Here is an 18,064-nt window from a genome sequence, read left to right on the forward strand (position 1 = left end):
CCAGCACATAAAATTAGAGGAGACTTTGAAAGACTATCTCTAGTAACTCTAAACAATGGTGAGTAATTATGCTGGAATTTTATTTAGCTAAAAAAGGCATGTGAAAACTGAGCTACTTAAAATGTTATAGTAAGGACATCAATGACATTGATAACAATATCACTTACTTATTGAGTGTTTATGTACGAGGCAATATTCTATGTGCTTTACATGGATTAAAGTTACATATAACTTTCTCTGCCCTATGAGGAAAGTAATATCATCCTCAAACTGAAGCACAGAAAGTTTAAGAAATTTGTCCTAGGTCACATTGCTAGTGTCTTAGTCTGTTCTGGCTGCTGTAACAAATTATCATAAGCTACATAGCTTATAAACAACAGAAATTCATTTCTGACAGCACTAGAGGCCAGGAAATCCAAGATCAGGGCATGGGCAGATTCTATGTCTGAAGATGGCCAGCTTCCTGATTCATGCACAGCTACCTTCTTACTATAACCTTATATGGTACAAGGGGCTCAGGAGTATGGAATCTCTTTTATAAGGACACTAATAAAGCACATCCCAAAGGCTTCATCTCCTAATACAATCACACTGGGGACTAGGTTTCAGCATATGAATTTTGGAAGGACACAATATTCAGTCTGTAGCAGTTAGTACGTGGCAGCTGACACATGGAACCTAGATCCATGTACTTAAATATTAGAGAACAGGTAGTTACATATTTCATTACAAATGATTACTTTTCTTCCCAATATTTAAAAATTCTGAAAATAATAGTAGAATAAAAAAATGCGATATTTGTACAAAGTAAACACACTTCAGTTGCTCTACAACTCTACAGAAGAACATTATAATTTATTGAGATTAATTTAGATTCTGAATTCAATATGGTCCTTAAAATACTAATGAATGAGAACATTAATAGCCCATAAGTGGGGCATCATGGGTTCAAGGTGATTAAAAATAACTGAAAATTAAGGGAATGCCCATAATTGGAGGAATGGTTGAAAAACAGCAGCTCATGAATTCCATGAAATACCACACAGCCATTGAAAATGAGTTGTTTCGGCGGAATTTCCAAACTGTGTTAATTGTGAAAGCAAAATTCACAGAGACATTTATAATATGATGTCATTTTGTAAACCTAACAATGTCAAATTCTCCTATACATGTATAGGTGTGTTTGGGTGAGTGAGTGTGTGCGTGCACAGATTTATCAGTTTTTAAATCAGCATGGTGAAATGCATGGAAAGATATACCGTTAAAATAGTTTCCCCAGCAACAGTGAGTGGGTTATGAGGCTGTGCTTATATGTATGTGGGTGTGTGTGTGTGTGTCGGGGGAGTGAGTGGGCTGAATGAGAGAACGAAAAGCAAAGAAAAAAAATGTATGTACATATAGATAAATACATAAATGATAATTGTAATAATAATAGTGATGATAGGAGCACAGTCCTAGCTCTCAAGAACTGTGAGTACTGATGCCAGTTTTGACAGTGACTCACTGTGGCACCACAGTTTTCTCATCTATAAAATAGAGATAGTTATAGCTTTTTGACCTATTTTGCAGCGTTATTATGAGGATAAATGATACATGTCAGGGTGTTTTGAAAAGCCTAAAATGCTATGCATGCATATTTATAACACTGAGTACTGTATATCCATTTTTGATATTCACAGCAGGAACAGTAGAGAAAAAATAGATTTTGCATTTGGACATTGCAGTTTTCAATTTTTTCCTAGTTTCCCCTTGTGTTGGTTTGTGTTTAAAATAACTATAGGTTTCACTCCTGAAAACACAATACTGTCTTGTGTAGGAATTGTGCTCATTATAAAATAAGACGTTATCTAAGATTTACAAATTTTAACATCCAAATGTAACCTGAAGAAAAAGTTATTGATATTATTATTATTCTTTTTATACAATGTTATAATTAGAATTTAAAGTTAATTGTAATAAAATCCACTTTCCAAAATTAAAAATGCGTCTTTTTATATAATAAGAAAGTATGTTTCTTACTTTAACACTTTAAAAATGAACAAGAGTGAACCCACTATCAACATGATGAGTCATTTTATAGATAAGCTCTTTTTTAGTTGTCATGTTATATCCATAGGAGTTATGTCAAGACATTTATATATCTGTATCTATCTCTATGTATGTTTTTCCATCATCTATCTGTATTTAGCATATGATACAGGAAACAGGATGCAATTCAAGAGAGAGGTGAAAAGTGATAGTTGAACTATGTGTCTGGAACATTTGGTCCAGATTGGAGCAGGTCAGAGATGTGAAGGAGAGATTTCTTTAAAAAGATAATTGTATAATGCAGTAAAAAATCTTGAAGATTGACAGAAAGTTTGGGTTTTATTTTTTATTGTTTAATATTTATTTATGTATTTATTTATTTATTTAAACTTTTTATTTATTTAAGTGTGTTTTTCCAGGACCCGTCAGCTGCAAATCAAGTAGTTGTTTCAATCTAGTTATGGAGGGTGCAGCTCACAGTGACCCATGTGGGGATCGAACCGGCAACCTTGTTGTTAAGAGCACAGCACTCTAACCAACTGAGATAACCGGCCAACCCTTTAGTTATTTATTTTAAAACTGGAAATTTGTACTTCTTAACTCCCTTCACCCATTTTCCCCACTCTCGTACGAGTTTTGATTAATAAGAAGTACTGAAAAAAACTAGGTAAATTTGAAAATAAGACAGTCATGATCTCCATGGAAGATAGAATATTGTGCAGAATAAGATTGTAGTGTACAAATACTTCATCTGTGGATACAGTTTTACAGTGTCACAAGGTAAACACAACAGTTTGTCAGCCATAATTATATGGTGTAAAATATTGTGATGATGGAGCACAGCTAGTATGTGTCTGTGTCATATTAGGTGGGGGTATTGTTAGTAAAAATAAAAGAACTAGATCATAAGCTCCCAAGTGGGAAATTGATAGATGATGTCTATAGCTGAGAAACCAAGGTTAGAAGAGAATATTATTTAGAGATAGGAAGGTATTTGTCTAACAATCAACTATAAGAGTGGAAGGTAGTTCTGTCTGGGGAGCAAGAGGCTGTTGCTTTGTCTTTTTTTCTTAGCATTCTTTGACACTTTAAACTATTCATATGTAAAAGTTTGTTAAAAAATTAATATTAATTTATATCACATTGCAATGTGCATGATATAGCAGTTTTTGCATTTAAGTTTTCCATGCTCTTTTTTCACTTCATTGCTGTTTAAGAATGATCTATGCTGGTCTTCAGAGACATTTATACCATGAAAAAAGCATTTGGGAAGATATACGCATAAATATAATTATGTATGGATGTAAGCAAGTAGGAATTCACTGGACCTGGTCCTCTTTTCTCATAATCATGGAATTTTAGAGCAGGTGGGACCTTAAAATATCATTTCACCTAATTCCTTCTTTCCTTATTGATTTATTTATTATTAGTTTCAGGTGTACAAAAGAATGTAATAGTTAGACATTTCACCTCTCACAAAGTGATAACCCTCTCCCCCAATATATTGCCCCTCTGACATCATATATGTGTTATAATTCCATTGACTCTATTCCCTATGCTGTATTCCATATCCCATGACTATATATATATTAAATTATAGTGGATACACAATATTATTCAGCTTCAGCTTCAGGTGTACAGTATAGTGGTCAAGCATCTACACCGTCCATGAAGTGGTCTCCTCAAAAGACATGTTCTTTCTTTTAACAGATAAAGAACATGAGGCTCATTTTAAACAATGTGGCAAGTGAAGCATGCTCTTTAACTTACTTCAATTGTGTAAGAACAACTATGTTTTACTGACAAACATTTAAATAACATATTAGTTTTGAGGCTAAATATACAGTAAAATATAGTTTGGTGTCTATGTTTATGGTATCAAAAATAAAGAAAACATATTTCCATTACCTAATGTTTCCAATTGTTGCCTTTTACAATGAATTCATTTTTAAAAATAATTTTTATGCTGGAATCCAAATGATGAAATAAGGGAGAAAGTTTCAGGATATTTCCAAGCACTATTCAGGAAAAATATGATGATAGGTAATCTTTTTTTTTTTTAATTGGTTTATTGGGGTGACAGTTTTTGTGAAGTTACATAGGTTTCAGGTGTACACTTCTGTAATACATCATCTGTATATCACACTGTGTGTTCACCATCCAGAGCCAGTTCTCCTTCCATCACCATATATTTGATTCCTTTTACACTCACCTACCATCTTACCCTTTATTAACCACTAAACTATTGTCTGTGTCTATGATTTTTTATTTCTTCATTTGTTTGTCTTGTTCTTTTGTTCTGTTCAGTTTTATGTACCACATATCAGTGAAATCATATAGTTCTCAACTTTTTCTGTCTGACCTATTTTGCTTAGCATAATAATCTCAAGACAAATAATAACAAGTGTTGGAGAGGCTGTGGAGAAAAAGGAACCCTCACATACCACTGGTGGGAATGCAGACCGGTGCAGCCACCATGGAAGGCAGTGTGGAGGTTCCCCAAAAAATCAAGAATAGAAATAACACATGACCCAGCAATTCCCCCCGGCCCTGCTAGGTACCCACCCAAAAAATCTGAAAACATCCATCTGCAAAGACACACATGCTCCAATGTTCATCACAGCTCCACCTATAGTGGCCAAGACATGGAAATTATATGCTTTCAGTCCAAATATAGCACATATCTCATTGAAAATTAATGAGTAAAGTGTTCCTGATTATAAACCAGTATCTTGTGAACTTCATAAATATAAAGAGAAAGAGGAAGCATTAATGTGAATTTCCAGAATCAAGAAAATTTCAGAGGGATGAGCTGCCATTATGTCTTGTGAGAGATCCAGTCCCCTGTATGAATTCCATACTCCGTTTCTCCCTAAAGCAGTGAAAAAGAATGCCAAGATCACTGAGACTCTGAGCGGCTTTGGTTATCTCTCTGCTTCCCCCCTGCAGCTGTCCTTGGAGTCTCTGACTGAGGTACAAGATGCAAATAATTCTCCAAAGCAAATCACAGGCAACCTGAAGTCTTGCTAGTTGTGCAGTACCTGCTACTATTTTATTATATGGCTCAACAATTTTTGCTTTCATCCTATCAACAGCTCCCTGTAAAGCCCCAGTTCTTGTCTGCATCATCTGAAGGACACCTTCCAAACACTCAATCCCAGTTGGTTGTGCCAGAAATTTTCTTGTCTTGCAACAACCTGTAGGTGTAGTTCTTTATCCAACTGACTGATTCCTTGAGCAAGTTTTGCTAGTTGTTCAGCAATTACAGCTTGATGAATAGATTGGGAAGTATAAGTCTTTACATCAAAGTCTTCATTTAAAAAATCACAGTAACACTCCTCCTGCAGAATCTTCCAGACTGTTGCTGCAGCCACCTCAGAGTCCAGAGCCCCATGGCTAGCCACAGCGCCGCTGCCATTTCCACCTTCCATGTTGGCAGATGCTGGGTGATGACGTCAGCCGATAATAGGTAATCTTAATCCCCAGTAAATGGAAGTCAACCTGATATAATCCTCACAAAATTTTCTCTGGTTTAGAAACACCAGAGCCATCTTGATCAGATGAATTTAACATATGGATCTGGAGGAAATCATCTGATGCAAATTTGAAATATTATCTCTCTCTCTTTCACTCTTTGGTCAGTTTGTTTTTCATTAACTTACATTTCAACATCAGTGTTTCTTATGTTGCCTGTATTTAACTACTGGTCCATTATAGATATACAGTAAAATATAGATGACAAAGAATAAGTATAATTTAAGGCTGTATAATGTTCAAAACCAGCACAGTGGCTGTTGGTGTTCAGTTGAGTGATAAACTGAGTGACTAAATCATGAACATATGCATCTGGTCTTCCAATGTCTGCACGTGCTCAGTCTCTCAGTTTCCATTTGAATGCATAAAATATTTAAATGATTTTTAAATATATTTAGGTAAAAAATAGAAATAAAATAGATGCCATAATTTCCTGTAATGGTGTGAACGCTGTGGAAACATGCCTGTCAACTGCAAGGGTGGTTGAATTACCATTTCCTGCACTATGCTTTAAGTCTCTAAATGAATGTGAGAGAGAGAGAGAGAGAGAGAGAGAGAGAGAGAGAGAGAGAGAGAGAGAGAGAGAGAGAGAGAAAGAGAGAGAGTTTAAAACACACTTGAGACTGTTCTCTACTTTTTCTCAATTGTGTCATAAGTATTTTCCAATCATAAATATTCTTTGACAGCATATTTTTTTCTATGAAATATTTCAATGTATGAATGTTTCTGGTTTGTGTCCTTCTTAGGAATTGTTTGATTAGAAGGAGCAGAAACATACTCCAGCTAGGTTGGGAAACGGGGATTTTTGGTAGGGATACATGGAAATCTCACAGAGCACTCTTCAGAATGTAAGCTGAGTGGAAAGCTGACTCCATTTCTTTTGCACTCTCTCTCTTTTTGGTTGTAGATTCTGGTTTCAGATTCTGATTGGACATCTCCCTCACATTCCCTCTGTGTGCAGAGCAGGACCCTGTGCAAGACCCTTAATATCTTCCTTCTTCCCCATAGCCTTGCCTTTCATGTGATTCAGGCTGTCAGAGATGCAGCTCTCCTCTCAGCTCTGTGCTAACTACCACCACAGATACTCCTAGTTTCATTCTGCATGTGTGTATGTTTGTGTTGTGACTTTATATTCTGGAGAATGAATCTGCTTGGAGGTTGGGAATCATAAATTTGGTGTTTTAAAATCACTCCTGGTGGATTTGCTGTGGAGGTGAGTGAGCATATGGATCTGCATTATGCAGCTCAGTATCCACTGAGCTTGGTCTCTCAAGGATAGATTCTCTAAGAATGAGTCATGGGCAGGGCCGGCATCCTGACTGACTAACTTCTCCATAGCCCCAGACAACCTCCCTCTTCCCAAATCTTAACCTTTGAATAGCACCCATCGCATTGCATTTATCTGCCCCTCTGTGTGTCAGCAGCTTCCTTTCTTTCCCCATTAAGTTACTCTTTTTTTCCATGGTGTGGTGATGTTTATCTATAGTGAAGGAGGAAGGAGTTTGAATTTTTTTTCATGTATATAATTTCAGTGAACTCAGTTAAAATGGGATATTTTCATTTCATTTATATGCTCTTTAATGATGTGTCTAAGAAAAAAAAAATAAAGAGTTGATCCTCCCTAGTTCTATGACGCTTGTGCACCAATTAAGATCACATTATTTCATTAACTGTGCATCAATTAAGATCACATTATTTCCTTATGTTTAGCATCCCTAGTTTCACTTCTAGGTACAATTCATCCCTCGTTAATTTTAAATTAAGTTTTAGAAAGTTTAAGATGTTCCCGAAAGCACTTCAAACAAACAAACATTAGCAAAGCAAAGCAATTTTTTATAACTTCCCAAGGTCCACCTCAGTAATAAATACTTGAGACCTTAAGTGTAGATGCAATTAAAATCAGGACTCTGTGGGGAGAAGAGTAAGAATAGATGTAAGGCTGGGAAAAAGAGAGAAATATGGTAAAGGAAGTTAAGGAGAACTGAAAAAGAACCATGGGGACATAGTGTGAAGTGAGGAGGAGCTTTCAAGGCAGGAAGACAAAAGGGATCAATAGAGAGATTAAGTAGAGTTAGGACTGAGAAAAAGCTCATTGGCAAAATATGGTGGAGATTGTATGTCCATATTTTAGTGGCTTGCAGTAAAAATTGATAGTAACTTTTATAAGGCATTCTGACAGTATATTTCAAGAGCAATAAATACATTCATATCTTCTGACCCGATATTCCTAGTCTTAGAAATTTATTTGAAGGATAGAATCTAAAACAGAGAAATACTAAATGGATGAAGATATTCTTCTCAATTTTTTGAAATGGTTAGAAAGTGAAAACTCATGTAAGTCTAATTATAGTAGAATAGTCTAATTATAGCTCATCAATACACGGACATTTTTCTATATACAAATTATAATGATAATGTAGCAAGTTTTGATATGAAAGTATAAAATTCAACATTAATTACAACTCTATGAATACATGTATAAGAACTGAAAGTAAATAAAAAATATGGAAGTAGTTGGTTCTTAAGATGGTGAGATTCTGAGTAATTTCCGTTATAGAAAAGGCTATTTGACTTGGCAATTACAAGAAATTGTTAAAATTTGAGACTGTAATTTTTACACATTATGAGGTAGAAAGCCAAGCTTAAAGGAGCAAATTGTGACTGGATGGAGAAGAAATAGAAACTTTGAGAAAATGCCATTTGTTGTAGCAACATGGCTATGAAAAGAAAGAAGTGGCATTCTAACAGGTGGTAGGTTGTAGTAAAGACAGATTATAGTAAAATGGTGATGAAGTGGAGGACACACCATACTTGAAAGCTAGGAGGGAAAAGCCAGTGCAGAAAGATTGAGGATGTTTCAGAGAGAGAGAGAGAGAGAGAGAGAGAGAGAGAGAGAGAGAGAGAGAGAGAGAGAGAGAGAGAGAGACAGAGAGAGAGAGAGAGAGAGAGAGAGACAGAGAGAAGAGGGAGAAGAGAGAGGACTTTAGAGAAACAAGATATAGTCAAGACAAGAGGGTATTACAATGTTGAATGTCAACCGTAATTAAAAAATTTTAAAAAAGACAAGAGGGTGTCCATTCATTTAGTCATCCAACACATATTTATTCAGTATGCTAAGTGCTATAAATGGAGTGATAAACAAAGCAGATATAAAGCATCTGCTTTCACTGAGCATATAGTGTAGTGTGGGAAACAGGGTTTATGCAAATGAACACAAAATCACAAATTAGATTAAGGGATATGTAGGAAATGTACAGGGTGTTAAAGAAATAGGGAAGTGGTGGTCAAAAAAGATCTCTCTGTGGCGGGATATATAAGCTAAGACATGAAGCATAAGTAAAAGTTAACTAAGTCACTAGAAGATGAAGTGGGTGAAAAAGAGTGCCTTAGGAAGAAGCAGCAGGTTCAAAGGCCCTGGGGAAGGGAAGAATTTGATGTTTCAGGGAACTGAAAGAACAGCGTGGTTGGAATGTCATGAATGAGGGTGGAAAGGGGCATCAGATGCTCTGAGACAGAATCAAATCATACTGGCATTTATAGATCATTGTAAAGACTAGATTTGATTCTAACAACAACAATAAGACATTGGTGAGCTCAAGCAGTGTGTCATGACAAGGTTTGTGATTTTAACATCTCACTCTGACAGGTAGCGCTGTTGATTATGAAATGGATTGGATAAGGGTAGAAACCAATACATCTATTGTCAGGTTATTGAAATGGTCCAGTAGAGAGTTGATTTGGGCTAGAACTGGATATGGTGTTTAAAACAGTGTTGTTTTCATTAGCCAGGTTTTGAAACTGGAGATTTTAGCTCTGAGAGGTCTGCCGCTATATATTTATTTCTTCCCTCAGAAGCTTTTCTTTATGAAAATAGTACTATCATGGCAACATTTATTGTTTTAATTGCTATTGACTGTTTGCTGCATTCCAGTCTATAATAAATTTATCATAATGTAATAGTGATTTTTTAGGTTATTCTCCAGAATAACAATCACCTAATTATTCCATTACTTCTATTTTGTTCTCCTTGAAATTTCTCATTTAATGGGAAGATTTTGTTGCCTTAATTTGAATATTAGAGTAGTTCATTTCTCTTGAGATTTCTAATATGTTAAGGTCTAGAGTTGAGTTCTCCAATATGGTCACTAATTACATGTGACTATTTAGATACAAACTAGTTAAAATTGAAAAAAAAATCAGTTTCTCTGTTGCACTAGCCACATTTCAGGTGCTCACTAGCTATCTGTAGCTAGTGGCTGTGGAGTGGACCATACAGGTATAGAACATTTCTAATATCCAGAAAGTTCTATTATACAAAGCTGATTTTGAGAGTCTTTACTGTTTCTTTGTATACGAGATGTGATAATTAAGTTCGCGAACTTGTTGCAATGATGTTGCTAACCTCTTTTGATATTAGAGGGATTATTCATTATGAACTTGTACCAACTGGTCAAACAGTTAACCACGTTTACTATTTGGAAGTGCTGAAAAGGCTGTGTGAAAAAGTTAAATGAAAACAACCTGAGCTTTTCGTGATGGCTCTTGCATCACGACAATGCACCAGCTCACACGGCACTGTCTTTGAGGGAGTTTTTAGCCAGTAAACAAATAACTATATTGGAACACCCTCCTTACTCACCTGATCTGGCCCCCAGTGACTTCTTTCTTTACCTGAAGATAAAGGAAATATTGAACGGAAGACATTTGGATGACATTCAGTGCATCAAGGATAATACGACGACAGCTCTGATGGCCATTCCAGAAAAATAGTTTCAAAATTGCTTTGAAGGGTGTACTAGGTGCTGGTGTCAGTGGATAGCTTCCCAATGGGAGTAATTCGAAGGTGACCATAGTGATATTCAGCAGTGAGATATGTAGCACTTTTTCTAGGATGAGTCCGTGAACTGAATTGTCAGACCTTGGCATAAGCTTGCCATCATCTGGTTAACTACAGTGATTAGTCTAGATTCTTAAAGAATACGTTTTTGCAAGTTCTTGTATATTCACAATAGTACCCGTATATGTTTAATGACGATGGCCCAATATCTTGTTAAAATAGTTTACTTAAATCATCAGATAGTTTAATAATACAATAATCATATTTTCAATTAGATTTTTGAAAGCAAAGAAAACCGTAAAACTAACAATAATTGAACATCAATCAACATCTATTGCCAGGAATTGTTCTGAGCATCTCACATGTATTAAATCCTCAATCCCTAAACCAACTCTACAACTTTAAGAGACAAGAATTCCTTTTTTTTTTTTTTTGAGAAAACCAAGGCATGGATATTCTCTTTTTAAGGGATTCTTTTACTTGCAAACTCTGAACCTCAAATTTTTTCAAGAAATTGCTTACGTTCTGGAGCTTCGGTTTTCTTCTCTACAAAAAGAATATGATGTCATTAATCTGATACCGTATACTAGTACATATCAATCAGTTTTTGTTAGGCCATGTTACAGTAACAAAGAATGCCCAAGTCTCAGTGGCTTGCAGTAGAGTTTCATTTCTCGTTCTCTTTACATTTTGACTATCATATCTTCTCATCTGGAGTCTAGGTGAAAGGACCGGCTCCTATCTGGGGTACATCTTTACTGCAGAGAGAAAGAGAGCTGGTAGAAACATACATTGCTTCTTAAAACTTCTTAGAACTGGCACACTATCACACTGTTCATGTTACTGGTCAGAGCAGTCACGTGGCCAACCTTGATGTTCGTGGTATAGGGAAGTGTACTCCTCTTTCAAGAAGGCACCTTAAGTCATGTGGCAATAGACTGGGTATATAAACCTCTTCAGGGAAGAAGGGAACTATGCCTGGGACCAACGTTACAATCTACCACAACATGAATTAACTACAGTCATATAGAAAGACTATGTGGTTACCATTATGACTTTCTTTTTCCTTTCCTTTAATGCCTCCAAGTAATACTTAGAACTTAGAGATAAAGTACTGATGATAAAACAGACCACTGATACTTATTCTTTTCTCTTGCAAGACTGAGGAAAAGAAAATCAGATTTCAGTACATTTTTGTTGTTTTCACTGACTTGTTGTTATGTAGTTAAGAAGTTTATCTCATGGAAAATTATATTCTAAATAAATGGTGACCACGAGTTAGTTATCTATGCAAAGGGACGAAATTCCCTAGTTACCTAAGAAAATAATTAAGACTAAATTTTTTTCTTTTACCAAGATGAAGGAAGGCAAGAAGGGAGGAAGAAAGAAAGAAGAAAGAAAGAAAGCTCTAGGATCTGTTAGATATCATTTCTAAGGATGTAGCCTGTATTTATGTATGGGTTTGAAATTATGAAATAAATAATAAAACTGAGTAGCAAGAAAACTATCTGATGAGTTTCACGTTCTGTAAAAGGGTTTGTTTAAAAATGCTCTCTATTATGGTTACTTAAAATTAGGGTTTGTTGCTGGGGTTTCAAAGAATGCTTTCATATACAGGGGCTCTAGTTTTTATTTTGCATATTCCATAATAGTGTGGTTCATATCAATATAAACATCATGTGGTTCTCAAAGTCAATTGTTAATTTCTTCAAACTGATTTGTAATTTCAGAAAAAAAACATACCTCAAAGTTAGTGTATACACAAAATGTTAGGCCTAAGGTATATGCACAGTGCTTTGTATGAAAAATCTCTTTCCCCCCAATATCAGTAAGAAAAGAGTTCAATGGAAAAAAATATATAACTATTTAAAAACGAGCAAAATATTCATTTATTTTATTATATGCATTCATAAATAATGTACATTTTGCTAGATAAATTGATATATTTATGTTTGAGAATTTTGGCTGTGTTGCTTCTATAAGAGGGACCATATAAGAACTGTCAAGGTAGTCATTTGTCAGCCTATAGGTAATTACTTCTTTATACTTTGTTCTAGTATGTCTGTCTTATTTCAGGACAATTTTGTATTTGTGAAATTATTAATTATTGATGAGTGTTATTATTACTGTCATTAAGTGAGTTGCAGGTATTTTCTTGGTTAAGAAAAATATAGTGACAGATTTTTGTAGTGTAGCCTGTTCTTGAAGAAATAAAGATGTTTATCTGTTACTTTCTGCCAACATAGCCTTTTCTGTACTGAGTTCTGTTGTATCCCTTTAGAAGCTTATTCGAAAGCAACAGGAGCTCAACAAATCTGTCTGTCAGAGTATCTGTTGGTATTAGGAATTTGAAGCTTTCATTGTCTTCTTTGGTGAAGACTACTTCAATGACAAGAAATAGCTGTAGCTCAGACTGGAAGAAAGGAAACGTTTATATACAAGACACTTATTTTCACTGAAAATAATTGAAATAATTATGAGGACTGCTTTATTGACAAGAAGAAGAAAATGGTCATAAGCAGAAAGCAAAGACATTTCTAAAAGTTTGACAGTTTCTGGAAAAATTTTAAAATGACTTGAGGATTCTGTCTCCTCAATTTCTTTGTTTAAGGATTAAACTTAGAAGGAGACACTTGACAGTACTATAGATTTCATGATTATTTTTTAAAGAAACATTCTCCATTGCAATGCAATGGAAAATTATAATTTTAAATCGATTTTCATGGTATGGAAGGCAGTGTGGAGGTTCCTAAAAAAATTAAGAATAGAATTACTATATGACTCAGCAATCCCTCTCCTGGGTATCTACCCAAAAAAATCTGAAAACATTTATTCGTAAAGATATATGTGCTCCGATGTTCATTGCAGCTTTATTTATGGCGGCCAAGACATGGAAACAACCAAAGCATCTTTCGATAGAGGATTGCATAAAGAAGATGTGGTATATATACACAATGGAGTATATTTCTGCCATAAGAAAAGGTGAAATAGTGCCATTTGCAACAACATGGATGGATCTTGAGTTTATTATGCTAAGTGAAATAAATCAGAAGGAAAAATTAGAGAACCATATGATTTCACTGATATGTGGGATATAAAACTGAAAGCAGCAAAGGAACAAGACCAACAAACAAAGAAACAAAATCTGATAGACATAGACATAGTTTGGTAGTAGCCAGAGGGTAGGGGGGAAGGGAGTGGTAGATGAGGGTAAATGGGATCAAATATATGGTGATGGAAGGAGAACTGACTCTGGGTGGTGAACACACAATGTGATATATATTTGATGTATTACAGAATTGTACACCTGAAATCTATGTAACTTCACTAACAATTGTCACCCCAATAAACACCCCAATAAAAAAAATCATTTTTAATTAAAAAAAATGATGACAAATACCTTCCCTTTGGGTGTTATTGCTAAATTGCATATTCTATATTTTAGTTAAGAAATTGAAGAGGAACATAGGCAAAAATAATATATATAGTGAAAAGGGCTAAAAGTATATTATCATTAGATTGTTACTTGTGTTGAAGAAAATAACTTCTTCAGTATTTCAGTACTTATGCTAATACATCTGTAATTTTTAAATAATAGGGAGTAATAACTGGGATAATTCTTTTGCCATTGAGTGTTTGGAAGATTATGTATGATAATCCAGGAAAATGCTTGATACAGTACCTCCACATCATTAGAGCTCAATAACGGTTAACAATAATTTATTAGTAATAAAACAATTTTGCTGTCACTAATTCATTGTGCTATCTTGAGTTAGTCATTTATTTTTTATGCCCTCATTTTTCTTCATCTGGAAAATATGAGGAAGATTTGATCTCTATGTAGTAGGTGATTTCTATGTTTCTTAAAGCTATAATAATTAAATAATCCTATTTTATGGTGTACCAAAGGTGGATGGCTTCCAGGGTCTTGGGCTTGATTTAAATAGTATAGAACTTGTTATGTAAATATATTAGCTATTCTCCTTATAGACATCATTTAAATATAAATTTTACCTCTACAGTTCATTAATTAAGTAAATATTATAAATGTGTTTTCACTTTAGCAATTTATGAGGTCTGACAATTATGTTCGTGACTTCATCCTGGAAAAAGTGCTACATATCTCATTGCTGAATATCACTATGGTCACCTTCACAGTACTTCCCGTGGAAAGCTATGCACCAATGCCAGTGCCTAGTCCATACTTCAAAGCAATTTTGGAACTCGTTTTCTGGAATGGTCATCAGAGCTGTCGTCGTATTACCCTTGATGTCCTGAATGTCATCCAAATGTCTTCCTTTTAATATTTCCTTTATCTTTGGGTAAAGAAATAAGTCATTGGGGCCAGATCAGGTGAGCAAGTAGGGTGTTCCAATATAATTATTTGTTTACTGGCTAAAAACTCCCTCACAGACAGTGCTATGTGAACTGGTGCATTGTTGTGATGTAAGAGCCATGAATTATTGATGAAAAGTTCAGATTTTCATTGAAGTTTTTCATGCAGTCTTTTCAGCATTTCTAAACAGTAAACTCAGTTAACTGTTTGTTTCATTTGTATGACTTCATAATGAATAATACCTCTGTTAACAAGAAACGTTAGCAGCATTATTTTGACTCTTGATTTGGACTGATGGAACATTTTTGGTTGTGGAGAATTGGCTGACTTCCATTGTGCACTTTGATGCTTTGTTTCAGGGTCGTATTGGTACACCCATGTTTCATGACCAGAGATAACATGGCCCAAAACATCATCTTGCCTCTACAAAATGTCTTGGCAAACTTTCACTCTTCTTTGCTTTTGCTCATCGGTGAGCTCCTTTGGGTTCATTTTTGCACACATCTTTCTCAGGCCAGGATTTTCAGTTAAGATTTTCCTAACTGTTTCTCTATCAATGTTTACTTGGTTTGCTATGCTTCTCCCAGTCAGCCAATGATTTTGATGCACAATTTGATGAATTTTTGCAATGTTTTCATCAGTTCTGCTTGTGACTAGCTGCCCTGACCTTTCCTCATCAGTGACGCGTACTCTCTCCTCAGAAAAATGTTTAATCCATTTGTACACTGCCATTTTCTTCATGGCATTATCCCCATAAACTTGGACTAACATGTCCCTGATTTTACTTCCACTCCACTCTTGACAAATTTAACAAGAAATTTAATGTTTCTTCGTTGGTCTAATTCAAGCTCAGACATTCTCACGAAGGCACACAAAAACACTCAACAACAATAATGAACGCCACTCAGCAAGTCACCACCACACTTTGACATGAACACAGCTGTGAGGGACCGATATGCCAAGGGTATGAAACCTCACTGAGCTGTTTGTACAGTGCTGCCAATGTAAGCGTATGGTGGCAAGTCCGTGAACTTAATTGTCATACCTCATATTGATGCTGTATATTATTTACTTTTAGAAGTTTATTGCTAGAACATAGTTCTAATGTAAAAGTATATTTCTAATATGAAACACTACTTAAATAATTTGTAGGTCCTAAGATGCTTCCTTGGGAAGATAGAGAAGAAAGGAAAAATAATATCTATAACTGCAAGCTACGCATATTTAATGTAGTCTCATATATGAGAGGGTTTGATAACATAACTATTCTGTAGTGTTTGTTCATCTTTGTTCTAAGGAGAATGATTGATATTCATTTTAGTGTGCCATGATTTAAATCTATGTATAAATATATATATAAATATATAAAATCTAGAACAGCTTTTAATTATTATATGTAAATTATATCATATATTAATTTTTTTCAAAATCAACAGATATTAATGGCATGTTCATGTCTTTAGTCTTCCATTTTTGTACATAAGGGAAAGTAGTTTATTTTTACATTTTAGGTGATATGAATTTTCTGATATAAATTTTGTACTAATTCTATGTAGAGAAATATTCATCACCTAATCCAATTTTTGTAGAGAAATATTCATCACCTAATCCAATTTTTCTTAATCTTAGATTTTTAAAAATATTGCAAAGGAATCATAATTTTACACTAAAATCTTATACAAAATGAGGATATGATTTGTGTAAATATTTTACCATTTTTCATGGCCAACGTTAATTTCTCATAGCACATATTTTTCACAATAATCTAGTGTTTGTATATTTAATACCGTAAAGCTGAGAGTTTCTGAGTCTCATAAACTTCTTAGCAGAATCTCTTAACATCATAATTTGCCTGTTGACTTCTAGTCCTAATTGGTTCATTTATTTTAAGATAGCAAAACAAAAATATTACAACTCATTGATATTTTGCATTCAATATTATTGTTCTTTCTTAAACATCAGAATATGCTGTTCAAGAATATTTGGTATAAGCATGCCTCTGAAGATTCTTCCCCAAGGCAATATTCAGTTTCAAATTAGGGTGATGATTTTGATGAAAAAAAAAATGATACTATAGGATGAATTTTTATAGCTCAGCCAATGGACCATTCTGTAAAGAGTGTTTGTTTTCTCAATGCCTTGGCAATCCTGTGAAAAAAGTCAATGAAAAAAAAGCATAAATTATATGCAAGGTATTAATGTATCAATTCATAATATATTTAAAGATTTTTCCCCATGTAATTTGAGAATTGAGATAAAAAATAATAGTTTCTGTAACTTTTAAAGTACATTTCTGAGTATTCTGTAAAGATCTATTTCCATAAGATATTTATAATGTACGTATAGTAATACTATTCTTTAGAGTTGAGATGTGTGAAGGAAGAAATGAGTTTGGTGGGAGAATCCTATAATAACTAATTAAAAAATGAAAATTCTGTGAGCCACCTATTTATGATAGATGTAGCCTTAGTCATGGCTCAAATGTCATTGAGATCTTACCAAAAAACAGGTATCTCTTCCTTGGGTTTTGCGTATTAGACAATAGTCCATTGTTACAGACACACAGCTCCAGGCTCCGCCCAGTTTCTTCTCTTCACCTTATCACCAAAATTCTTGGAAAGAGGGTGTGATAGAGGAGGGGATGGTTCCTTGGGAATAGAAAGAAAATAAAGGCAATTAAAGAGAAGACCGCAATGGCTTGATATATTGAAGAACTCTAAACACATTTTCATATCTATCTATCATCTATCTATCATTTAGTTATCTAATCTACCTGTCAATCATACTTCAAGAGCTCATCTTTTAATTCTGCTTCAATTGGAATGATTCTGTCTCCTGTTGATAGTGTTCCAGGGCTTGTTGTAGATACCACTTTCCACATCCTTGAAAACAATCCAGTTAAAAAATGGGTAGAAGACCTGAATAGACATTTCTCCAAAGAGAACATGCAGTTGGCCAATAGACATACGAAAAGGTGCTCAACATCACTAATCATCAGAGAAATGCAAATAAAAACCACAATGAGATATCAACTCACACCAATTAAAATATCTATTAAAGATAAGTAATAACAAGTGTTGGAGAGGCTGTGGAGAAAAAGGAACCCTCATACACTGTTGGTGGAAATGCACATTGATGCAGCCGCTACGGAAGGCAGTGTGGAGGTTCCTCAAAAAATTAAGAATAGAATTACATATGACCCAGCAATCCCTCTCTTGGGTATCTATCCGAAAAATCTGAAAAAATTTATCTGTAAAAATATATTTGCTCTGATATTTATTACAGTATTTTTTAATCATAAAATTAACAAATTAATATTCTTTACATCG

General features: G+C 34.5%; 1 protein-coding gene across 1 annotated transcript; it reads right to left on the reverse strand.

Annotated features, from left to right (window-relative positions):
• Positions 1-4,827: 4,827 nt before the first annotated feature.
• Positions 4,828-5,459, reverse strand: LOC117022107 (conserved oligomeric Golgi complex subunit 5-like). The gene is given in 2 exon segments (XM_033105766.1): positions 4,828-5,204; positions 5,207-5,459. Coding segments are annotated over 2 exon segments (630 nt in total).
• Positions 5,460-18,064: the final 12,605 nt, after the last annotated feature.

Source organism: Rhinolophus ferrumequinum, chromosome 5 (genome assembly GCF_004115265.2).
Source record: "Rhinolophus ferrumequinum isolate MPI-CBG mRhiFer1 chromosome 5, mRhiFer1_v1.p, whole genome shotgun sequence".
Lineage (NCBI taxonomy): Eukaryota > Metazoa > Chordata > Mammalia > Chiroptera > Rhinolophidae > Rhinolophus > Rhinolophus ferrumequinum.